The following is a 26,574-nucleotide window of genomic DNA, read 5'->3' on the forward strand; positions in this document are numbered from 1 at the left end:
CTCAGAAAAAAACTATAAGGGCTACGCATACCCAACTTCATAGGAAGGTGAAATACTGAAGAAACAATCAATCAGCTCTACCTTGATTCCTCAAGATCTGTTTCATTATACTTAAAGTAAGCAACATTTCCTCATGTACACTCCAAGGCAGGCAGTCTGCAGTCTCCTGTCCATTCATCACTCTGCTGGCCCACACTTATCCTCATTGGAACAAAGCAATTCCCCCTCGTCATTTGTTCATGAGCGTTCTGGACAAACGCACAAATTCAGTCCACTCTGTGGATACACAGAGCACAACAAAAATATCTGTTTGATCTTTATGACTACTTCATAAAGAGAAGAGATGCAGCAGTCATCTGTAAGAAGACAAAATTGAAGACTGGCTTGGGCTGAAATTCAGAAAAGTAACAAGACCACACACCACTCTGCAGAAACCTGGCTTCAGTCAGTAAAACTTTTCCAGAATTATAGCGTGTTTCCTTTCTGCCCTGCAATAGCATCGCAAGGAGTAGGTCCTGAAGGAGACATGTTTCAGCATGACTGCCATTTTCAAGCTAGCCCATCACTGTGGGCACATCTCTTTGATGGAGAATAAAAAGGGTTCATCCTGAAACAGGTGAAACGAAGTCGTAGACTGTAACATGAGGAAGACAGTAGAGGGAAAACGAAGAGATTTTAGTCTTATTTCTTGCAAGGAAAATCACAGACTGATCACGTGGTGAACTTTATGTGACAGAGACTGGTGCAGAATGGGTCTTGGGCTATTGACCCCTTTCAAAATCCTTGTGACTGTCACACTCTCACTTTATCACCTGAAGTTTCACGACCCTTTCACTCTCCTCCACAACACCTTCACATCACCCACCCTTTTAACTCCACCTTACAGAGTGACCCCACCCAGTTGTCTCCAGAGACAACGGATTTGATCTCTCTGAAGGTCATCGGCTTATGGTTCCCTTTCCTGCAGTGTCTCTCCACTGTGTGCCTTTTCCTTAATTGTGAAAGTCACAGAGCAGGCACCAGCCCTCCCCTGTAGATTTGAGTGCCTTGCTGCCTGCAGCCTCCCCTGCCAAACTCGTGTCCATACCACGCTGGAGTTCAGCATTGCTACAGGCACAGACAGGATGACCTCTATCCTGCACGGCCAGTTATTTATTCTGATACTTGCAGCCTCATAACTCTAATAACAACAGACACTCATATACATAACCTCCTTTGCAACACTTCCTGCAGCCAATTCTTCCCAGGACTGACAGAGCAATCACAGGAAAAAGCACACAGATGCAAAAGCATGTCCTTCTTCCCCAAGGCCAGCTCCCTCTCCCAGCATAGCAGTTAACAGAGGAGTCAGGAAGCACCTTAATTAAGGCTGTGATTGTGTGATGAATATTTTACCATATATATGTATTCTAAAATCAGGATCAACAGTTAAAGCCCAAAATAAGACAGTAAGAGCTTGATTGAACTTGTGGCACTATTTATAAACTGTCCTTTGTGCTGCTGTGCAGTTGGAGCAGCCCTTTTGCCTTTCATGCTTTGGTGACACCACAAAGAAGGAGCCCTCCGGCACTCATTCCTCTCCCCCTGCAGACGGGCAGGATGGCAGCCCTGTCCGCAGGTGAAATTGTGTTACTGCATCCAGCAGTTTGCCTGTTACAGGAAAACATGCATAATTATTCCTGCATGTTTCTGTGTTCCTGCACGCAGTATCTACAAGATACCTTAGGAGGGACTTTCTGCTTAGCCAGAGCACAAGCAGCAGCAGACTGTGCTGCTACTGTACAATGTCATGTTGTGGGGAATGGAGACAATTGCAGACTTCCTCATCTTCTTGTTTTAGGACTGCTCAGCTAATATCCCCTACTGCATCGGACAGTAGAACAGCCATTTGAATGCTCTGTCTCAGTTCAACCACTTGCCAGTTTTTTTTCCTCTCTCAATTTTGTCATTTGAAATAGCCCATGGGTATTGACTTAACTGTGTGCAGCACTGCTATCTAGGACAGTAGCTGGATATGTTTCCATATTTATGTGGGTTGGACTGTGTTTATTGACTCAGACTGCCCTGGACTTTGGTCCTTAGAACAAGCCCAGGATAGCAGTCAAGTGAAACCCTCCATTCAGTTCCCAGGACTCTGACGTACTCTTGCCGCAGGTCTTTCCCTCACCTCAAATGCTCTTCTCCTTCAGAACACACATTCTCCTTGAAACTTCATATTTTAGATCTGTTTCCAAGTCATCCAGGAATGTTAACATCTTTTCTCAAAGAAAATATTAAAGTGAAATTTTCTTCAGCTTCTTCACTCAGCTTTAAAACCAAGACACCATGAAAGATGTTCTGTCCAGTAGTTCTAATGAGAGGTTTGAGATGTAATCAATGCCAAACTGAGGGCTTGCAAAAGCACAAGAATCACTGGCGGGACAATGAACTCCCATGATGTAGTCAGAGAAATGGGTGCCCAGCTACCCTGATGATGGTAGGTTGATACCTACCTTCCTGATGCATAGCCTGATGTGTGAAGATCTATCTCTCCTTTTCACAGTTGTCTGCCCTTGATTTCCTTACAGCTATACGTTTAGAGATGGGGTTTATTTACTCTCAAGTATATATTAAGCATATTAAGCATTCTTTCTTTAAGCTTTAAGAAGCTGTTATGGTTGGGTTTAGGAATACCTAAGCTAATGATGTTCTGAGGGGGAAAATATCAATGCAGACAGGTTTCTGATTAACCCCATAAACACTGATACACTGAATTGTCTATCATGACTGAAGTGTTATAGGATCATTAAATCTTCTGCCTAAGCACAGAGAGCTTCTCCATGTCAGACTACCTGCCTATTAGGTGGCAACAGGTTTAGGGGTTGCATTCGTGTTCTCATGGGGATGAATCTTTGCTCATTTTGTTTCACTGCATGTAGAGTTAGTGGTATATGTCCATGTCAAGAAACACAGCAAAAACATGACCTGCCAGAACTTGAATCTCATGGTCTGAAAAAGGCAGACATGCTGCAAAGAGAAAGATGAAGCAACCAGAGTATGAGAAAAACATCTGTTATTATTTTGCACCACTTCTGTGTAGCCTCAGGCACAAACCAAGCCTTTGTACTGGGCCCCTTGTATAAAAGGTGATCATCCTGCCTGAAAGCCTCATATCAGTAATATGGGGGAAAAGGAACAGAGATGTAAGCACTGAGGGACAGCATGACTGACACAGAGGATAAGAGGGAAACAGTACCATAACTGGGATCAAACCTTTTTTCCACTGTGGTCTTTAAGCAGTGACATAAGGAAGAGTGGGAATGTCTGACAAGAGACAGGAGCACATGTTTGGCAAGAGTCCGGAGAAGGGGGAGACAAGGATTGCAGACCCTAAGCTGGTGGCAAGAAGGCCAGGAAGAGGTGAGTCAAGAGCACATGTAATTCTCAGCAGAGCATGGAACAGTAGATTATTTGGCATTTTGTAGTTTCTGCAACCATAGAGATGGATACATGCATCCAGTAAGAAATAAAAAGAGGCAGTAAGGGTATATCCCGAAGGACAACTCCAAGATGAACAAAACCAATGAAGTACCTTGGCTTAAAAATGCAGAAGAGAACAGGGGACATGAGAGCCATCAGTCATGGGGACTGCATGCAAAGAGGCTGGGTGGACTCTGGCAATCAGATTCCAGGCTGAGAGAGCAATCAGAAAGAATCAAAAATAGCAGTGAAAGAGAAGGGAGGCAGGACAGTCAAACACATAAAAGGGAGGAAGGAGCCTGGAAGCCTATGTGGTATAAGAGAACATCCAGACCTGATGAACCAAGCATGCATACTGTATGGCTGTTAGTTTAAGAGTTAAAAACTTACAGGGGAAAAAATATTTTCATTTTATCAAAAAGACCCCATAACAAAACAAACAAACAAACAAACAAAAAAACTCCCCCAAACAAAACACACAAAAACCCAAACCCAAACCAAATAAAATCCTGTTTCCAAACTGGCTCACGGAAAAGAAATGCAAACAGAGGAGGAGAGAGGGAGCCTGGCTCATCAGTAGGTATAGTCCCATCTTGCACTACCTCTTCTTGACTGCTTATAAACCCACCCTCCCAATGGCTGCTCAGCTAGATAGAAGCATGCATTACTTGTTGATGGCTTGTCCAGCTGGAGTGTGTTCTACCTCGTACCCTTCTTTCCTCAAAACATCAATCACTGTGTTGTTGCCCATGAAGTGACCTGCAGTTAAGAGAAAAATGACATCAGAACTCAACAAGCATAAGGAAAGAGAAAGAACAAAGTTCTTCCTCATCACAGGAGGAGTGCCACACTCAGGGCAGGCAGTGCTTTACCACTCCCCACCACCATGCGCCAGAAGCACAGGATCTCTAACAAACAATAACTGAACTTTCTCACGGTCACTTCAATAACACATTCTGCCTTTCTAAAAGGCAGAATTGATTGAAATTACTCTGGACCCGCAGGCTGTTGCATTACCAAGCTACTGTGGATTTCTTGGGGCAGTAAGAGATGAAGTCAGGAGACACTTGTTCAGGAGCAGCACTGAGTCTACAACTGGTGGTGGTGCAAACCAGGTCAGAATCTGGCTGCAGTGCATTCATCATTTTAATATCCTCTGGCATCATAAAGGCACTATCTGAGATGTTGGTCAACATCACTAACAATTTATAAATGGTTAAGAATCATCCAACTGCAGAGAACTGAAAACAGCTCTGAAAGCCAATGACTTAAATCAATCCCTTTCATTCTTTCAGTATAAGCCACTGAGGACAGAAACTCCACTTCAGTCATGTTGACAAAAGTTTTGGAAGGACTTAGCTAGCTCTGCCCTAATTTTACCCCTCTTATTTATGTGTCCACTCCATTTCCATACAGTTGTGGTGGTTGGTCAGCCCATAATTTGGCATAATGAGTAAATGACTACTCAAAGGATGCAGGAGTATTCCTGAAGGACTGTATGCTCTGCACACTGACTGACTTCCACCATCACTAACACATCAGACAAGGCTGCTGAGAAGCAGATGGACAACAGAGGCTTTGTACAGTCCCTCATAGATCTAGCTTTCTCGAAAACATTTGTTCATTTAACAGCCTACATTAATTAAAATTAGGCTTGAGCAAATGACTTATTAGGGGGATCTCTTGCCTCTGTAGGTAGATGTAAGCAGTGCTAGAACTGATAATAAATTTCAGAAAATCTGTTTTCCACTAATATTATTCATAAATACGTGACAATAAACCCACCAGAATTATTCTAGTAGCCAGGAAACCTAAGGACATAGAAAGAGAAGTTCAATGGTGATGAGATTAAACACAGGACTAAACCCAAGGGATTTATGATTTTTCACTCCAAAATGGATTCAATTAATTAGGAGCACAAAATTCCAGTTTCTTATGCCACAACAGCACAGGGCTTATTTGAGCACAGGTATTTATCAAGATGAAGTTTCCCCAAGAGTCTAAGAACACAAATGTATCTAGCTTAAATGAAATATTTTAACCAAACACTGCAACACACACACCTGTCAGGTACCATATTTTCTCACTTACTTAAGCAGATTTTTCCTCAGCTCCTTGGTCTATCTTTTGCCTTTAGAAAGAGTAAAGCTAACATGCCATTATATGGACCTAACCTAATACTATTGGTATCTGTCACTTGCCAATGGTTCAGCCCCACATGTAGTTTGCTGAGGATTTCCACATGTCAGCAGAAAGACCAGATGCAGCAGGGAATGGGAATGACTGTAATTAAACATTGCAGCTGAGTAAAATTAGCCACTGGTAGGCCACTACTAGGTATATAAGGTGCTAGACCTAGTTGCTGTCTCCCACCTTTAACACAGAGGAGAGGTATGTGCAAAGGGAAGGGGAGAGGGGATTCACAACTCCTCCACCCCTGCCTCCAGAAAGCAGAAGAAAGGGGTGCTTCCAAAGGGTGATCCACCCCTTGTGAAAGTGAAGCAGGACAATTCAGACTTTTAGAGAACTAACTTTATTGAGAAGGATAGGGGCAACGTATATAGAAAGTTCAGGCTAGGCATCCATCACATGCAGGCAATGCTGGATGAGCTGAGCAATGAAAAGCAGTGCCAAGACTCTGAACTCATATTTTACTAATCCAAGTCCTTCAGGAGGAAAGGGACAAGACATAAAGATAAGGAATATATAGGGCAATCTATGATGTGAAAATAATTTTCCTCATGCCAGTTTAAGAGCTTACAGTCACATGCATTCACATCACACCATCAAACACATTACCCCCATCGATCTTCAGTTACCCTTGCTCAGAGCAGCGATTTAGGTTGGTATGTAGGAAATTACCGTAGCACATGGATTTCAACCTGCTCGTGCGATATCCTGAAGCTGGGCCATAATTTTCTTTTTAATTTGATGGATGATAAGAATACCTTTTATACCACAGTCACATGTGCAGGCCTTCACAGGAAGACTTTGCTCATTTGTTGCTGATGCAACAAGTTATATCTGCCTGTGAAAGAAAAATGGTGTGCCAATATTGTGCAAAAGAGAACAGATGAAATTAATAGATATGTGTAAAACAGAGGCATACACATATAGACAGGCATGTGACATTAGATTGTTCACAAGATGTGATCAATCGTGAGCCCCTCAGGCTAGGTACATAAAAGGATTAGGTGATGTCAGTGTTTGCTGTCCAAAAGGTGGGCTGCTGTGCTCCATGAGACAGAGCTGGTCTGGCGCCCAGAGGACCCAGCTCTACCCAAGCTAGATGCAAATGAAAAAAAGACAGAAGGGTGAGGGTTTGAGGTACAGGACCTAACCAGGAGCCTCTCTAGCATCAGCACTTTTGCCTCTTTTCTGGGAATAGTCACAGAAAGAGCTTGGTGGTGTGTGAGAGACCTGATTACCAAAAACAACTGTAAGAAACATGAGAAATAATGACTCCAAGGTTTAAGATGAAGCAGCTACACTGCAAGTGAGACTTTGTCCAAAGTCACATGACAGGGAGTAGGCCTCTTTCACCTGTTTTCTGTTTTAGCCTAACACACTTGAATGCCCCCCAAAAGAAAAGCCCCGGGCCCTGTCCCATCAGAAAGCCTGCTCTTTTCTTTCTGTACACAGCCTTGCATTATCCTCATACCCCTAGGTGAAGAGATTCCTCTGAGAGGTCAGTTTACTCTGGTAGGGGGTTGGGGAGCCATGAATCTCTATTCTTCTGTATTCAAGCTCAAAGAGAAACTAAGAAGCTGTTGTGTGCACCAGTTCAGCCATGCACTCTACTGGAGAGTCAATAAGACTCCAGCCTTTAATCTGCATTGAAAGGAGATGGCATGCAGGGACCACAACAGGCAATACGCTCAAACAACAATGCTCTTTGACTAATGTGCACTTGCAGACTAGTCCACACACTCCTGTGGACATGCATTGAGCTCTCCTGACCTTCCTCAGTAGCAATACCCAATCTTGCAGAACACAGGCTACAACTATTGCCATAAAATCCACTTTTCTTGCTTGCAGCTTTTACTGCTAGTGCATGCAGAGGTGTTTTCATCTAGGTAACTGTGCGAGGACTGTGGGTTTCAGCAGGGGGTCCTGAACCACAGTCTGAGCCATCATGAGGCTGAATGAACAAGGAGATACTGCACAACAGAAGTTCTGTTTCTTTTCCTGAATAGTTATTTTTTATCTAAAGCAAGATTGTAAGGCTGAAGAAAACTACATTCCTCTCTGAATTTCAACAAAATCCACAATTCCAGGCTGGCTGATACACAAATTTCCTTGGCCTTCTCTTGGAATCATGTAAAAGGAAACCCCCAAGCCCATGTAATTCTTTATGTCTGCTGTATTTTCCTTGGTAGAAAGACAGCGCTTTCCATGTGCCCCAGAAACATGCCAGGACCTCACCATCTACAAATATCCCAAGACAATGAATCACTGGATGTACGCATAAAATAACAAAACTGTTTGTTAGGAAACCTGATCTGGATTGCTGGCCTCCAAGAAGTGGTGGCAACAGCTACAGCACATGATCATAATAGTGCAACCACAAAACGGCACAAACAGTTCTAGCCACTGGGGACATCGTAAAGTAGGATGTTTATCTCTGCCTGGGCTGGGAGTGCTCAGATGGGCTTTTTGTGCCAGAGAGTCTATGGGTCACTGAAACAAGTATTTTCAATAATGTTTTAGAGGTACAGATCTTATTATTATTTAGAAGCTTCTTGCAAATACCCATGGCAACGATCATCTGCTATCATTCTTCTTAGATTGCTTCCAAGATTTGTATAGATAAATTCATATAACATGCCCCAGGAGGGTGAACAGAACACTTGGAGTGTCTGGATTAGAGATACTGACCTGTAAAAAGGGCATGACATGAGGCTGCTGACTATGCTATCCATGAACAAAAAAAGAGAAACTTAAGCAAAAATTACCACTTAACTGTAAGGCACAATGGACAGTTCATCCCTCTCTATGTCACACCTATGGCAGGATTCTTCTCCTACCCTTTCAGTAATCAAAGTATCCTCCAGTAACAGCCTGTGAGCCAATGAAGCCATGGAGAAGGGTTCAAGACTGCCAGTGCTCCCTCAAAGTATGCAAACCAAGCAAAGGAGAATTCCTGATGGTCTGGAGAACAAAGAATCATAGAATCATTTAGGTTGGAAAAGACTAAGATCATCAAGTCCGACCAGGACTGCCAAGTCTGTCACTAAACCACATCACTAAGCACTGCATCTATGTGTTTTTTAAATACCTCCAGGGATGGTGATTCCACCACCTCTCGGGCAGCCTTTTGCAATGCTTCAACACCCCTTCAGTGAAAAAACTTTTCCTGGTATCCACTCTAAAACTCCCCTGGTGTAACTTGAAGCCATTTCCTCTTGTTCTGTCACTACTCATCTGGGAGAAGAGACCCCACCTGCCTAAAGCCTCTTTTCAAGTAGTGGTAGAGAACAGTAAGATCCCCCCTGAATCTCCTCTTCTCCAGACTAAAGAACCCCAGTTCCCTCAGCCGCTCCTCGTAAGACTTGTGCTCCAGACCCTTCACCAGCTTCATCACCCTTCTCTGGACATGCATGACCCAAGTCAGTCCCACAGGTATGTGCAGTCAAGAGCTGAAAGTTCACATGTGGCAGATCCAGCCAATGACATAGAGGATGCAGAGTACTCTTAAACAATTTCATTGGATGGAATTCAAACTGCAAAACAGACATCCTACTCCTCCCACAGGTACAGATCACTTTGTCCACCTTATGGGCTGATGAATGCTAAAGTGATCCTTACTGACATCAGGTACCTGGCAAAACTAAAATGAGCGCCTGAAAGACACAGCTCTTAGGACACAATGACTAAGAATGGAGACTCAAAAATCAGTCATGTGATATAACTACCCACAGCATCCCCACAGGCAAGAACCCATGGTCTGTTATCCCCTGAAAGGAGCTGAATGAGAGAAATAGAAGCAAACCTGTGGAAAGAAAAGGATGCTCCTCCCTATCCCCAAATCTCTACTTAGTTTAACCTTTTGGCACAAGGACAAGGGACCGCTTATGCTCTGTGAATAACAGGCAAAGTCCATTTTTCACACATACCACAAAGTGACCTCACTCTGCTTCCACAAAGTACTAAGTGACCAGAGAAAGATAACCCTAACCATGTCTTACTGGTGGAGCTTGGCAAGCCATATTGGAGGCAGTCATACCGTAGTCATACCATAGCAAGCACAGAGAGAGTCCTCAACTATCCGTAACCAAGTTACTACCAAACTTGATTGCAAAAATATCTGTGCACAAATGCAGAGAACTTCCTATACAGGCTGACAATGGCAGCAGTGGCAAACATTCCCAGCTGAGCACCCTTGAATAAGGCTGTACTTGGTGCTCAGAAATCCCTCATGCATACACATAGTTATACTTTTTAATTACATGTTGGGATGCAGAACATGGAGTCATTTTAATGCAGTTAGTAAAATTCTGGAGGAAAAAAAATAAAGTATTTAATACGATCCAAAGCAAAAGGAGGAAAGCAGGTAATGTGATCAACTGTTACATTAGTTTCCTTTAAATGCATGCCTTTGTAGACACTGTTCAAGAGAAAGACACTGCTTTCAAGCATGAGCACCATGCACCCAGGCGAGGTGAGCTCACACTTCACTTCTCCCAGCATCAGAGGGAGGAAGTCCTGTGCAGGAGGTAAACAGAGGTTATTGATAAAGTAGCTGGTATTCCTGATCTGCCACCTAAGTTAAAACAGTTTCTCAAAGAGAAAACATGTAACACTAAAAGTAATAAAACCTTCTTGCTTTCCAAGTTGGGAAAAGCTCAGGTACCAAAACACAAACCAAAGGACCAAGAGCACGGTACTCTCACAAATTTAGTGCTGCCAGGAGAAGGGAATGACAAAAATTGAAGGTGATGGAGGTGGCCCTAGGGGTATTGTACATCAACTTAAAGACTTCCCGAACTCACATTAAGTGAGGGACTACAAAGATGTTGCATTACAATACTTCTGCATGCATGTAGATCAAATCCCCAGCAAGCAGCCCTACTGTGTCCTCCAATCCTTTTAAGACTGCAGACTTCCAAACATACTCCTTCCTGTGACTACCTGTAAGATTAAATACTACTCCATAAACACTGAAGTTCAGGTTTTACTCCACTGAGGCCAGGTCAAGTGTTTGTTTTCAAAAACCATGATTTCCTTCAAACCTCTTTTTTAGTACAAAATCTTGGTGGATTCAGTCACTCTCAATCCAAAGCGGAAAATCTGGTGGGCAAGACTGTGGAACATTGGTAATCTCTATGCCCCAGAAAAAAAATTTCACTAAAGATGGAGAGATTTAAAAAAGGTGCCTCAAACCTGCATTCACTCAGGAGGAAACAAAAAACAACCCACCATTTCTTTAAAACTTATGTGCTTTGCTAATTAACTCACCTATATGGAATTACTAAGATTCATTTTCCATATTTGTTTGTAGGAGAATCATGTAAACATTAAATCCTTCTCAGAATAGTTGAAGATGAAGGACTTGCACAACATGGGAAAAATTGCCTAGTACCACAGAAAAGAACCATATGAAGTTACAATTTGCATGAGCCAAAATGAAGGCATTTTTCTTGTGAAAGACACCAAGACACTCTTATCATCCAGGTTCTGTCAAAAACTAGGTCTCATAAACATATGACTTTTGGTCCTGAGGATTCCCATTTTTACCTTCGGGTAAAGTCAAACTTTCTGATAACTACTGACTGATAATTGAAGCTAGAGAAGGGTTTTCCACTGATCATAAGGCCAAATTTACAGCAAAGTTAACATAAGGAAAAAGTTTACAGCTCCATATCACTTATTTTGTAAAAACTGAGTCAAAAGGAACAGCTTCTGTTTAGTCAGCCTTTGCCACTGAGGCTGCATCTGCACCGGCATTTACTCAGAGTTTTCCACTGTTGAAGCTCTAGTCTGATTAGGCAAGCAGACCCTCATGTAGGCAATTATGTTAGCAGCCAGCATTTTGTTACCAGTAAGAGAACAAAATATGAATGCTATGTCTGAGCTGCAGTATTCATAGCCACCTCTGCAGTGGGACCTGCTCCCATTCCACCCCACTGCTTCCCACTATATTAAAACATACAAGAAGAGATGAAAGTTTTCCTACTGTAGCTGCCCACTAAAGGTAGCTTGGATAAACCCTAGCACTGAGAAGCAGCTGATGGTCACCACACTGTCAGTACTTGAGCAGAAACAGCACACAGTTGTTTGAACCTGGCTGATTTTAACAGTTGTACTTACTAATACATTGGAACAGAGGTTTCTGCCTCTAATGCAGAAATGCAAAGCTTTCCTTATTTCATGTGTCAGACATGCCAGGAGGAGCGCCCTTCATGTGAACCCTGGGGCTTTGGATGTGGATCCTGCCTCCACACAACATTATCTATCCCCTTCAGGGGTTGTTGTTCTAATAAACCCTGTCATTAGCATTCTGCAGACTCAAAGAGGCTACTCAGGAAAACAGTCTCAAACTGCTGGGTTGTATCTGGCATTCTCAGATTACAGAGGTACAGGCACACCTTCAGGGACTCAGCCTTTCCTCCCAACCAAATAGGCTAAAGTGATGCTGCACTGCAGAGACATAAGAAGCAAGCAGGCAATCAGCAAGCCCTTTGTGCCCATGTAGAAGTGATGTAGCCCCAGAAGATTCATTTAATCTGTTTTATCATTATGTTATCGTCCTGCCCTCCCCTCCATTTCTGTCCTCTTCCAGGACCTGCCAAGATTCAGCTTCTTGTTCTCATGAACTTCCTTGGTTAAACATTTCAAATCCTTTATATAATGTACAGATAAATTTACATTACCTGTGTACACCCACATCTCCCATCCTAAATGTGCTGATGGCAGGTTCAAGGGCAAACTAATGGCCCATTTACCTGGGCAACTTTCATATTCTCATGGCAGGTTTTTGTTTGGTTTTGTTTTACAGGTATAAACACCTACACAAAGTGGACAGAGACATCCTGGGCTTAGCACTGTTGATTATTTTTACAAACAGTGGTGACAGGTCCTTTCTCCAGTTTTTTCTTTTCCAGAGACAATGTATCTTGTTCCTCTTGCATAATTTCCCATCCAAAAATGCTAGATGGAATAGCAGGTTTCAAGAAATAACAGTGAACAGCTTTACATGGAAACACTACCACCTAACACACCACTCAGGACAGAGACTCAAGGGAAACTGGAATTGTGCTGAAAATCTGATCTTTTCTTTTTGCTTTTTATGACAAAAGGGGAAAGGGGAAAGGCATCAGACATGCCTGTGGATCCAATGCACTTGGCACCAAAGACTGACACATAACTGACCAATCTCCCACATCCCAAGGGCTGCCTCAGAACCTAGAGAAGTTTGAAGAAGCCATTTGGTGGACTATGGCAGACTCTGGGGTAACTATACGTGGTAGCACATTCTTTCTTTTCCTTGTGCAGATGGCTAAGACAATAGGTTACACACCCACCTTCAGCTCAGACAGGGTCAATTACACTTCTATAATGATATCCAAATCCTTCTTCTGTGTGTTGTTGAATCACATGTCAACCATCCATGAGTTAATTTTAGTTTAGCAAGTATCAGTTGACTCAGCTGCTGGGAGGAAGACAGCTAAGATCTGGAGCTCTTAGCTGGATTGCTAATTCGGATACTGGTTCATCAGTCTGCTCACAACAATTCTTTCTGGGAGGTCTTGCAAAGGGCAGGGTAGTAAAGGCTGGGAAAAAAAGCAGCTAGTACCTGGAAGTTTGAATCCATACAGCCTTAGCAATGCTAAATAAGCACACGCATTATCTTCTTTAGTAATTAGAAGAAATAATAGCTGAAGAAGTTTTCGCCACCATCCCCCTTTTGTTAGTGTTAGTGGTAGCTTGCCAACATCCACTATACTTTAAAGCCTCAGAATCATGCTTTTTTTTCAGGAGCAGCAAAGAAAAAAGAGCTCTGAGAGAAAAAGGAATTTGCCAGTGTTTACAGCTTGAGAAGTTGGTCCTTTTAATCTTGTCACATCAACTAGCATCTCTCAGTGAAGTCAGTCATTTCATCCACAGGGATATAAGGCATCTTAGTTCCCCCTGTACTTTTTGTTCCCGAGCCGGCACTTCTGGAGTTTCTCAGCTGTTCAAAGTGGCAGGAGATACTGGAGGGAATTTAAACTTGGCTCCCAGAAACTCTGGCTTCACCTGAGGCCTTGTCTGTCACAATAAATTCAGGATCTCATGCCACTAAGTATGCTTCCTCCTGCATACAAAAAAAAAAATCCCATGCTTCCCCCCCCCCCCCCTTGTAGTAAGTAAGCCAAAGCAAACAAGCCATGCTCATCCTAGAATAAAAGTGACCATACAGAAGGAAAGCCCATCTAGAGTAGAATCTGGTGAGAAACATAAAGGGAAACATGGAATGCTTCTACCTCAACAGGAAAATGTAGGCTAGAAAAATATCTTCCCAGTGCTGAAGGGGGCAGGAAACATGATGGCAAAGAATATGGAAAAGGCCAAGGTACTCAGTGCCGCTGTCACTTTATTTACTGGTAAAACCAGCCTTCAGGAATCTCAGGTTTCTATGACTAGAGAGAAAGTACAGAGAAAAGGTTTACCCTGGGTGGAGGAGAATGAGTTTAAGGTACATTCAAACAGAAAAGACGTGCAAGTTCCAATAGGATACACCCAGAGGAACCTTGTGAGCTTGCCAATGTCACTAAGAGGCCACTCTCATTATCTTTAAAATCTTGTGGCAATTGGGGAAGGTCCCTGAGGACTGGAAAAAAGCAAGTATTACTCCTATCTTCAAGAAAGGCAAGAAGGAGGATCTGGGGAACTACAAACTGGTCAGCCACACCTCTATTCTTGCAGAAGGTGATGGAACAAATTATCCTGCAAACCATTTCCAAATGTATTAGGGATAAGCAGATGACTGAGAGTGGTTGGTACGGATATATGATGGGGGTGTCCTGGCTCATGAAGCTCAGCAAATCAAGTCCTGCGCCTGAGCAGGAATAGCTCCAGGCACCAGGATAGGCTGGGCACCGACTGGCTGAAGAGCAGCTTGGCAGAAAAGGATGTAGTGTCCTGGTGGTCATCAAGTTGACCTTAAGCCAGCAATGTGCCCCTGTGGCAAAGAAGGCCAAAGGCCTCCAGGACTGCATTAGGAGAGGTGTTGCCAGGAGACCGAGGGAGGCAATCCTTCCCTGCTCCTCAGCCCCAGCAACATACATCTGGATCCAGTGTCTACCTCTGGGCTCCCCAGTTCAAAAGAGATGTGGACATATTGGATAGAGTCCAGCAAAGGGCCACAAAGATTATGAACAATTAGAACATCTGTCATACAAGGAGAAGCTGAGAGAGCTAGGACTGTTCAGCCTGGCAAAGGGAAGGTTCAGAGGGTGTAAGATGTATAAATACCTGATAGGAGGTTGTAAAATAGGTAGAGCAGAACCTTTCTCAGTGGTGCCCCATGAAAGGAAAAGAGGCAATGAACACAAACTGATATAAAGGAAATGCCAATTAAATGTAAGAAAAAGCTTCTTTAGTGTGAGAGCGGTTAAACACTAGAATAGCTTGCTCAGAAAGGTTCTGGAGTCTCCATCCTTGCAGATACTCAAAATCTGACCAGGCTCAGTCCTAGGAAAACTGCTCTATATGATCCTGCTCTAAGCAGAAGAGTGGACCACAAGATATCCAGAGATGCCTGTCAGCTTCAGCTATACTGTGATTCTGTGAAGGTTTAATCAGAAGGCAGCACCCTTGTAAGACCTGTACGACTGGTGAAGCAGCCTTCTCTATGTCAATGTACACCTCTTAGACAAACCAGAAACCTATAGTGTTATCTAGCTGGCTGTCTATGAAGTCACATGTGACATCACTTACTTTGGCTTAGCGTTCAAATCCTGAATGTTCCACTTACAGTTCAGAGAAATTAAAAATGCACATGGAAGAAAGACTGCTTGTGAGAGATTATAGCTGGCTTTGCTTCACAGGTTCTTCCACTGGCAACAGGGAGTAGGTTTGGCTTGTAACTTTAGTGCCACCACACAAAAAAGCCTGTCTACAATTAAAATAAAATACTTACTGAACATGGTGGAATGCCGCTGGCATTACCATCTCTCTTCCCATACTTCCCTCTAATTCCCTCAAACAGAGTTATATTGGCTTGAAACTTTCCAGGTTTGCACTTTGGCCAGAAGCAAAGCTTTTTGGACAGTTGCAGCAAAATCTGTTATTTTTTAGCTCTCCAATTTTGTGCAAGCTTAAATTACTTCCAAACAAAAACAATTCCAGAAATGAGCTCTGACTGCGTAATGTTTTCAACAGAGTATAGGGGGTGTTTTTCTGATCTGTTAAAATGTAGTAGAAGCATAAAATATGCTGGATCTAATGATCAAATCTATCACATTCCAAATTACCACATGTAATACCCTATAAGAAATCAACCTCTATAGCCTTGCAGCTGTATTAAGATCTGGAAAGAGGTAGGAGCTTTATTTTGCACAATGCATTACGCATCTCTGAACTATATCAACCCATCTGAGATATAAAATTAATCATCAATCTTTTCTGATTTTTCCTCCATAAGAATAAAAATACAAAGAGTAGTTTAAATAACAAGAGGGGGTATTTGTAATACCACAGCCACCCACAAATCATGACCCTGCTTGGATGTAATTGATGATAAAAGTGGTTTTTTCAATGATGTTTGGTTAATGAAAAGAACAGAACTTTCCTTACAAAAAGTCTAGCCCTTTTAAAAATAAAAAGCACAGGGTGAAAAAAATCTGGGAAGAAACAACTAAAAGTCTTCTCTCCCTTCTAATCTGGAGACCCTTCAGTATCCTACTACTATTTTAATTCAACCTTGTCCTGGAGTTTATCAGCCAGTGCTAGGAGATACTTTTTTCACTGTGGGCCAGAAGAGGGGAAGCCACGATGCAGTGATGATTTTGTCCCATTCCTATGGCCTTCCCTTTTCTCCTCTTCTGCAGCTCATTCTAACCTGCCTTCTGTGAGCACTTTCCCAGAACCCTAGTCCAGTAATTAACAACTGTACAATACTCAAGCAGTGCTCCAAATGGAACAGAAGACATTTGTTCATCTTCATTGCTGGCTAGCATAAAAATAAATCTTCTGCATAATTATCTATCACATACAGCAACCTTGATAAGCAAAAGGCTAAATTAGCTTGCTGGAAAATAATAAAAGCATGCACTCATATTTGTAATGTGCACTCAGAAAACCTCTAAACTGTGTAGAAATGCATCTGTTTTTTGCATTATATCCTGTGATGTTACTTGTCATTTAGAAAAATAATACAAAACAAATAATAAAAAAAAAAGAAAAAAGAAATGCCCATGCAGTCAAAAAAAAAAGGGATAATGCGGATAATATGCTGCTAAAAGTGGGAGGCTGGCACTGTCCTTTGAGCAGAGCTATTTGGAAGGGCAGATGAGAACAGAGGCCAGACTGGTATCAAAGCCAGACTGTAATCGGGGACAATTTCAAAGGTGATCTAGAGCCCCCAGAGAAGACAGAGAACCTGTCTGGATTCAAAAGTATGATGGAAAAGCACAAGAAGACCACACATGTTGCTTGGAAAACAAGCCATGTGCACATAAGCCACGGATCAAAGGTGTTCATATAGGCCCAAGGCTCCAGGCAGTGCTGCAGTACAGAAGTGTTGGGTGAATCTGTTTTACTGGAAGTGTAAATCAGGGGACAAAGAAGGGGACAACTGGGAAAAGGAAAATAAGATGAAGGAGGAAAGCAAGAATTCAGAAAGCCTGGGATGGTTTGTAGGACTGTCAATGAAGGTTGAAAACAAGAGAGATGGGGAAGGACAGGGATCTGTCCTGCTCCTGCAAGTGTTTCTGGGCTCTGGGGCTGAGCTGTGCCCACTAGTGACAATGAAGTCTGGGGCAGAAGAGCGGGAAGAGAAGGAAATTGATGGAATGAGACAAATGAGACAAAAGCATCTTAAAGACAGGTGACTTGTCCAACGCAGCTGCTGGGATTCAGGGGCTATGTGCAGGAAAAGGCTCTTTTCTCTCAAAGGATTCTGCTCCTGGAGTAGGGCATACTCAGAGTGACACTTGCACCCACAACTGTCTGTTTGCATGGGTCACTCATTGCACAGTTGTGACCCAGTTACTGCAGCCCCAACATCTGTGACCAGCCTCCTGATGGAAGACTAGCTACCTGCAACTGATGCAACTGGCAGTCAGGGCTGACATATATGCTGGTCAGGAATGCACATCAGTTCAGCAGCAGGGACAAGTGCAATCAAAACATCAGCAGCAAAGTACAGCAAAGCTCTGGTCTTAGCTTACAGACAGACATGACCAAAATCTACACAACCTGTGCCTGCTTCACTGTTCTTTGCGACAGCAAGTTGCACAGAGCAATGATAGCGCAGGAAGATAGTGTGTTACAATCTTCATGCGTGCCTGAACAGACATTATCAGCCACCTTTCATTACCTCCCTGCTGTCACAGGACCCTTGTTATGATAAGTTTGTAACCACAGCTCCCTGCTGCAAGTGAAGAGATTCTCACAGACTTCAAATACCAATGCTTTTTGAATGTTTAAGTAAATATTTTCCTTGCCTTGTCTAGATCTTCCATCCTCACTAAAGCAGTAGCCACTGAGACTGGAAAACATCACATGGAGCCTAACACCAGTTTCAGTTCTCCCCCCTTCTCAAGGCCCATATGGTTCATGGTGATGGGATGTGATACTCCTCTAGGAATTTCACACACCGCTAGGTGTCTTTTCACACACTGATCCTCACTTCTTCCCTTCCCTGGAGCTAGAGCTAAGGACAGGAGTCACGGCAAACCAATCCTATTTACACCCTGCACCCAGCCCTAGTGTGAAGTGTGGGTGTTAACCTCGCTGAGTTGAATGTGCCTGTAGACTCCTGCTGGCTGCTAAGAGGCAGAAAATGGAGTAGGTTTTCCCCAGCTGGGCCCAGTGGTCTCCTCCAAAACAGTGGCAGACACAATTTCCTTGTGGAAGCACAGTGAAAGACGTAAGGAGCTGCAGCACAAAGAGAAAGGTGAAAGTGTGTCTCACCTCTCCCCTTGCATTTATTGAGCCCCTTAAATTCATGCGATTTGGCATGTTACTCTTTTGGATATGTTCTTGAAAGGTTTATTCAAGCACTGGTGCAACATCTGACTTTATACCTTCTATCTCAGCTCCATGTTTCTCCTGCCCTTCCACCCTGGTTGGCCAGACCACAAGGACGTATACCCAAGAGCTGTTCCTTTTGTGTATGCACTGTAGTTCGTTCAGTATCTTTGGCTATGCATATAAAAAAAAGTCTATAATTATTAAATATTGGAATCAATGCATACACTCTGAGCTCTTTGCATACTAAATAAAAAGAGTCTCCTACACTGAAAAAGTTTTCCTGCTGGAGTACAACTATCAGGGTAAAGCTGTGTTCTGTGTCCACCATGGCGAAAGTTCTAACCTTTCTTTAAACTAAGACAAGCATTTGTAAAACGCTTCTAGCAGACGTGGGAAGAATATGTTCAGGTTGAAGGGCACCTCGATCACATACCAGCTCCAAATGCAAAGAAGAAACTCTTGTCTGGGTACTCTTCCAGCAGATCCTTCACCCTCCTGCCCATTCGCTCATTTCGCTTGTAGATGAGCTCCTGACGGAAGTAGCTGTCTATCTCTTGGGCAGTAATGCGTTCATGGGCCAGAAGTGTAGCATTAATGAAATTTGGGACCTAGGGTAGGGGAAAAAAAAGTCTTCATGAAAGGGGCATTTATTTCACAGGCAGCCATCATACACAGGTATTTTGCTCCATCACTGAATGCAGCAATTGCCCAGTAAGAAAAACCCCAAAGAAAGCTAAAAAATTACTCAGCAAATTTCTAATAATGCACAGAGCTTCAATTCTCTCAACATATTGTTTCATAAGTCAGCTGGCTGAATATTATTTTTTTTTTTACAAAGTCAACAAATATCCTCCCTTTTCCACACTTTAGATCCCAAATTCTGATTGTTTGGCTGAAGAAAGTAAATATTTGCCACGGGCTATCTTTAGCTACATACCTCTTCCCTAAGTTGCCATAGGTATGACATAACTGTAACGATAATTACACTCTTCTAAGAGAGTTTGACTGGTATCAGAACCCTCAGGCTGTCAAAAAATAACTGCAATTTGAACTAGTTAACAAAACATCCCTAAACTTTCCAAAAGAAAGAGGGCCAGATTTTGTCAGGAAAGAAAGTATTACCACCTCCAGTTCACCTGTCCTCAAGGTATCTTTTAAATTACTGGCTTCCTCCCCTGGGGCCCCCAGGACAGCTGTGGCTGCACACTACCCTGACCTCTTGCTAGTAAACAGAAACATGGGTCTGGAGTTGCAGTCATCCTGACTTCTTGAGAAGTAGCTTCAGGCACTGCAGCTACAGGGACTACTAAGGAAAGGGCCTGCAAATGGTGGTTTCTGGGGAGCAAACACTAAACTAGATGCTTTCCCTTGCAAGGCTGCAGCAGCTAAAGAGTATCTGGAGGCAGTTAAAGACTATTATCGACTGTTTCCAAAGGGTTCTTAGCCCACAGAGGGTCATCTACTCGGACAGGATGGGGTCAAATACAATTTACAAAGAAGTTCTGCTTAAAAACATTAGCTGATACCGTTGCAGACTAGCTCCACTGTGAGGGAAACTGTCCTGCAGTAGGGCCCTTCAGGTAAGTAACGGGCATTTGCTTCCCTGGAGACATACATGTCTTGGCAAGAGCTGTTTTCTCCAAGGACCTCAATGCAACACCAGCTGTCTGCAGCTTGTAACACCTCAGCAGAATAGTGATGCAGCATCTGTATGCTCTTACAGTGCTGGCCTCCTTTAAGAAGCCCTTTGAAATCTACGAATCAAATGCACTGTGTAAAAGCTAAGCAGTATTAATGACCAGGTTGCCTGCACTTGCAGGCTGAAGGGTGTGCAGAACAGAAAGGGGAGAACACATGCACAAAGCTCAGCACTGGAGAAGTAAGGGTTCATATGACAGTATTTCCAGCTCTGCAGCACTGCACCATATATATTAAAAAGCCATAGGAAAATAGTTATTCAGCAGTGAAAGCCCAGGTACCAACACTCGCTTGTTCAGCGCTGTGAGGCTAGAACCTATGTTTTCATTGATGTGCACAAACTGCTAGGCAGTACCTCACAGACAGGAATAGAAAGGCCTGATATCCCAGTCTGAGGTTAGCTAATCTAACAGCCCAAACAGGTGAAATTGGTCCCTGCTGGGCATTTTCTAGTGGTTTAAAGATCAGAGCATTACATTCCACTGTGCTGCTTAGGAAACAGTCTCCATAAACCAAGTCTATGAGACTTCAGAAGGTTTTCTTCTCCTTAAGATTCAGTCTCTATCTTTTCTTTGTTTCACTCCATTTCCCTTCTTTGGGCCTTGCCCACAGTACACAATCATACTGATAGGGGATATTAAAAAGCTTGCAGCTTGCCCAGCCTTACACAAGTGTCCAAGTCAAGAGTGCATTTCTCTGTTGCTGTCTGCACAAAAAGAGCCTGCTGCTTTTCTCTGTTGGCGATAAGTTTGCTCATACCTAAGCTAGCATAATGTCACAGGATCCTTAAGAAAATAAAGGATCAACTTATAGAGCTTTGATGCTACAGCAAACACAGCACTCATCCAAAAGGTAAAGCCAGGTGTGCCTTTACTTCTTGCATGCAGGAAAATGGGGTGAGGTGGTGCAGACTCCTGGGACAGGAGGCACAGGAAAGCCAACAGGCCAGGGAGCCAGCAATGTGCCCTTGGCCCTTGCCTGTAAAGGGCCTGCCTGAGGAAAGATGAGCATGAGTGAGACAGGGGTTACACTATGGGGACACGTACATAGTACAAGGGCTGTGGTGGCAAGACTCACTTGAGAAGTGTCATGGTTGAAGATGATGGAGTTGAGGTCTCCACAGTTGTAATGCTTGATAAGATCTTCTGTCGTATAGGGGATCTGGAAACTCCCTGCTCGGAGGCTCTCCTGCTGCAAGAGAGTCTGATTCAAAGCAAAGACCACCTGAGGAAGGGGAAGAGGGAGGAAAAGACAGAGTTCCTGGTGAGTTCTCATCTTGCCCCTTGAGAAGGTCACAGACACACAGCTGCCTGCTGAGGGCTCTCTGAAGCTGCTCCCACTCTGAGCAAGTCAGTCCACATGTTGCCAACCCATGCCTCCTCCAGGTCTGCAGATACTCAGGTCCCACAAGCCTGCTCACAGGGAACAGGCTCACCACAAGTAACTCCAGGAGGTTTGCCCATGATGTGATTAATACAGAAGATACAAAGGGGCAGACTGAAACAGGGGCTGTCTTGCTCCCCTAGGTGACAGTTTGCCTGACCACCATAGAGCCTCAGCACCCAGACAGGCTCCCACCCCCACAGCTCCTCAGCTACCTACCTAAATTAAGCACAGCTTCTCCTTGTTTGCCCTTTCTTTCTCATCTGTGAGGAACATCAATGCTGTTGTTTCCTGCTTTGTGTCTCCTTCTCCTACACACCCCATTTGTTTCAGGCAGGAATGGCTCTCTGGAGCAGGCCAGGGAAGGTTGGTGGCTGCTGTCCCACAGCAGCCTAGCGGTCTCCCCCCAGTGATGGACTCTGCAGGCAGGGGGCTGCCACTGCCTGCGCTCCATCCTCCTCCTCCTCAGCATTCACCCAGGAATGCAAACACTCTCATTCCCTTCACCCCAAGCTGAACCAGCGTGGCTTCCACAGCTCCTAGCCACAGTGAGCCACTCCCTTGACCAGAAGACCAGGTCTTCTCCAGGTGTTGCTGCTTCCCCAGCTCCTCCACAGCATGGGTGTCCCAAGGCAGTGGCCTCAGGGCCTGACCCAGAGAGAGCTGCCCCCCAGCTGCCTCCCACCCAGGGCAGCGCACACCTCACCAGGCTGACTGCCACTTCAAAGGCACGACAGCCATTTGGAGCAACACTTGACAGGGGCCTCTGGAGCCAAACAGACCATACAGGACCACTGTACATCTTGCTGCTCCAGCCACCACGGCAGGTGGCCACCAAGCTCTGGAGGGGCAGGGAGCCCATTCTGCCCCAAGTCCAGAACCCCCTCCAGGCTGAGCACAGGGTGCCAGTGGGCACACAGGTGGGGCGCAGGGCTGGCTACTCACCTGTGCAGACAGCAGCTCGATATCAGCATGGGGCAACTAAAATGCTGCCATCTCTCCCAAACAGCGCTTACTCAAGTACCACTGGTTTGCATGCTGAGACTAGACAACTGGAACACGCTTTCCTACTGCGTACTGGCATATTGCTTTTATTTCTAAAGGAGACATAAAGCTGAGAGATATCACTGAGGTCTTGAAACACATTTCACAAGCTACTCTTGGGAGGGCTGTTTTCCAAGCTCTCGTGACTCTCTGCAGCCTGACAAGGGCTCTGTGTAATTAATACCTCCTGGATATTTGCCTTGAACACCATCAAAAGCACTCTGGAGCTGGAGGTATTCGTCAACACCATGAAAGTCGAATGTTAGTAAGCATACTCATGATGTACTGAGATTATGTGCACCAAATCTTGGGATTACAGGACAGGGCAGATGCAGGAACAAAACAGGTGCAATTTGCCCTCTCCCCACACAACAATCCATCTCCCACAGAAAGATGCAGGTCCCATCAAACCTGGAATCACACTGTCCCCACTACAGCTAGGGTTGCCTGTCTGGATCCAAACCACTGTGTATTTAACTGAATATGAAAGCACATAACTTCGCATTAGTTCTGGAAGGGTGTTCATGAATAGCAACATTAGCTCCCATCTCATGTTTTTAAAAAGGGCAAGAATTCACTTTGTTGGTACAAACTGCACCTGATTAAAAGAATACCTCCAGGCAGACACTCAGGAAAGTTATATTGAACTAACCAGTGGCCATCTTGCAAAGGACCCCTGTTTAATTTGGAAGTAAACAAAACTAATTGAAACCACTTCATATCTGAACAAAAGTTTGCATGCTGGCTGAGGCTCATTGCACTCAGAAGCCATCATTTTCCATTTGTTTGGCTTCACTTCCCACACAGAGATGCCCTAACGGATGTTAATGATCAGACAAGATTCACTGAGAGACAGGCCAAATCCATGCTGATAACACAGGATTTCTACAGCCAGGACTGCTAGGTCATGCCAGGAAAATCTCATACATACAATCAGTCCAGCCAAAGGCACTTCCATGGGAATGGCTTGATTTGTAAGTTATGCGACTACCATCGCAGCATCTGCCTGGACAATTTACCACTAAAGCAATATGGCCCTTTCTAGACTCAGCAGCCTCTGAAACAATAACCAGGCAGTCCCTGACCACAGAGCAGGAATAAGACCTGTGATGGTCACCTGAGCGGGTCAGGTAGCTCTGCCTCCATTTACAGTAAGTACAACAAAGAGGCTTTACAATTTTTACCTTTCGATTTTCATCAGAACACAGTGGAGGGTAACAGGCTTCTGTGCAGAAAACACCAGCCTGCTGGGTGAGACGTGAGAACAAAGCAAACCTTCCTCTCTCTGCTGCACTCCCACAACCTGCACTCCTGCTGTCACTTGCTCCGCATGCTACCTTCTGCTCCACGCACATATCTTCCCTCCTCCCTTGCAGTGTGCTTCAGGTGGAACAGATTCAGTCTCTCCTCTAAGCAGACCTGGCCTGGACCATGGCAGTCAGGTCAAGCCACACAAGCATCTTTCTTCCTTGTGCCCACACACCGGCCACAATAAACTAGCACACAGTGAACTGCAAAAAGCTAAATAAATGTGTCTCAAGAGCACAGTTTAAAACTGCACTGACTACCTGCAGTTATGGAGGATTACCACACATGTTTACATAGGAATAGAGTCAACTCACATCCCGCCCCACTACACACACTTCAGATTTCTACTGCTGGCATGACACAGAGCTGTCCTGGTAAGGCAGTTTTGGCAGTTCTCCAGTCTTTGCTAAGAGTACATCCTTCTGGTATGGAGGTGGGAGAGTTGATACTGGAAATGTGAAGAAATCTCAGGATGGCAGCAGCTGAAGGGCTTGCCTTCCCAGCTGGGGAAACACAAAAGACCTTTCACAATGAGGTGCTTCATGTTTCACCTCAAAGAATAACAAGTGTCCAGGCTCACTGCCCAAGACTCCCACACTCCATTCTGACCAAACTGCCTGGGGACAGACCATCCAATAGGCTGCTAAGGACCCATAGCCCAGTCAGTGGGTTCGCATGACACTGCATGGGCTGTTTTTCTTTGGCACAGAGGATTACAAAGTGCTGTTCCCTGCCAGGTGAGACGTACCCATGAGCAACATCTTTGCCCATTTGGATCTAGATCTGCATCCTATCAGTGTACATAGCACTGAGAGAGAAGTCACACAAGAACAACCCGAAGTCTACACAGAGAGGGGATTTTCATCGTGGCATTGTAAGGGACAGTGGTGGTCTCAGCTCCTTTGAAAACAGCTGCAGCAGCTCAAGTCCCTGCATACCATTGTCCACCACAGCCCGAGCACTGGGAGCCAGAAAAGTCAAGATACGATTAATGGTAGAAATCTAAAAAACATCAATGTCTTTGACAGTTAGCCTTCCCTAATGAGTTACAGTAATTCATGTCATCAGGCTTTGCACAGCTGGAGGGTAGGAGATGCTATTGCCAAAAGTACTCTCCACATCAGCTGGCCTGAACAGAATGGTGGCATCTGCTGGAGGGAGATCATGGCACCTACTGAACAGTTACACAGGATTATGATTTGGTGTCTGTTTGTGTGTTGAGCCTCCCAAAGGAATGTAATAGTTTCTCTCCATTTCTGCATCACTCGTACATTCTTGGAGGAACTGTAACCAGCAGAAAGAAGAGTGTGGGGTTAAAGAGGGAGGAGCTGTTTCCAGTACCAGGTGTTGCTTATAGCTGTGCCCTCGTGAGAAGGTTATCTTCAGTAAACAGTAATGGATAAACACTGTCAGGATCTCAAGAGAAAGAAGATTCTTGAACCTACTGTTCTGAAAATATTTAAAGACCCTGAGGTGGGTCTTACTCAGAGGTTGGTAACTCTTATCTGTCATTATTTCTCAAAGAAAACATTAGACTAGGTGCAAAGTAATAGTTAAGGAACACCACAGCCATCAGACTCGGTGGATCAGATCCCTGTCTTGTTTACCAGATGCAAAAAGCTGAAGAAAGTCGATAAAGCATGAGAAGCGGGGACCAGATCACCAGTTGATCTGCAGCTGCTATATGTGCTTGGCACAAATACTGCTTGCCTTCCTAGGTCCCCATTCAATCATGCAGTCCTTTCATTTCTAGGAAGTCCAAGGAGTTAAGACAACAACAGGAAAGAAGGGAAGGTTGAAGAGAAATTTTCAATTTTGATTAGAAATCAAAACCAAGAATTTGTGCTGAGCTGAGCTCCTCCAACAGACGGTACAGAAAGCATGCATCTGTCTCCCAGGTATCTCTTCCACTGCACTGTTTTACCAATTCCAAAATCTTTCCTGTGCTAGAATCCACAGAAATCACTCTACATTAATCCTCCTTGCAAAACTATTCTTCCTTACTTCACACCTCCCCACCCCCCCAGCCCAGCAACTCTACCCTACTCTGCTCCATTAAGTGTATTCATACTAGCATCAAAGCATCTCCTGAAAAGATGTATTCTGAGAACAAAAGTAACAAGTTTATTAGAAAGGGATTTTTTTCCTCCCACCTCCCATTTCTACTGTGATCTCTCTGTCTTTCCCCAACTCTCTCCCTTTTTGTACTGTGGAAAAAATCGATTAAGCTCTCTGGTATACATATTGCTGCAAGCCTCATTCTCCTCCTGGAGATTTCTTCAGCTGTCAGGAGACACTTGTCCCCTTTGCTAGCATTCTTGGAGTGGCCCGCTAGGCTAAGGGGGTGGGGAAAAGGGGGTTAGAGCCCAGCAGATGCCTTTTTTGTCAAAGACAAAAGACCCCCTGCCATCCTCTCCACTTTTCAGCACTTTCATCCACAGTGGATCAAAGTGCTATTCTGCATATGAAAGGAACCTGGCATTATGCGCCTCAAATTAGCCT

At 44.1% G+C, this 26,574-nt stretch overlaps 1 protein-coding gene across 1 annotated transcript in view; it reads right to left on the reverse strand.

Moving 5' to 3' along the window:
• Nucleotides 1–26,574, reverse strand: part of TRABD2A (TraB domain containing 2A) — a 79,635-nt gene that overhangs the window by 5,906 nt on the left and 47,155 nt on the right. Inside the window, exons 3-5 of the mRNA XM_037373888.1 lie at nucleotides 21,415–21,561; nucleotides 19,073–19,247; nucleotides 4,128–4,218 (exon numbers count right to left, since the gene is read on the reverse strand). Coding sequence (XP_037229785.1) covers nucleotides 4,128–4,218; nucleotides 19,073–19,247; nucleotides 21,415–21,561 — 413 coding nt within the window. The remainder of the gene's footprint in view (nucleotides 1–4,127; nucleotides 4,219–19,072; nucleotides 19,248–21,414; nucleotides 21,562–26,574) is intronic.

Source organism: Falco rusticolus, chromosome Z, assembly GCF_015220075.1.
Source record: "Falco rusticolus isolate bFalRus1 chromosome Z, bFalRus1.pri, whole genome shotgun sequence".
Taxonomy (NCBI): Eukaryota; Metazoa; Chordata; class Aves; order Falconiformes; family Falconidae; genus Falco; species Falco rusticolus.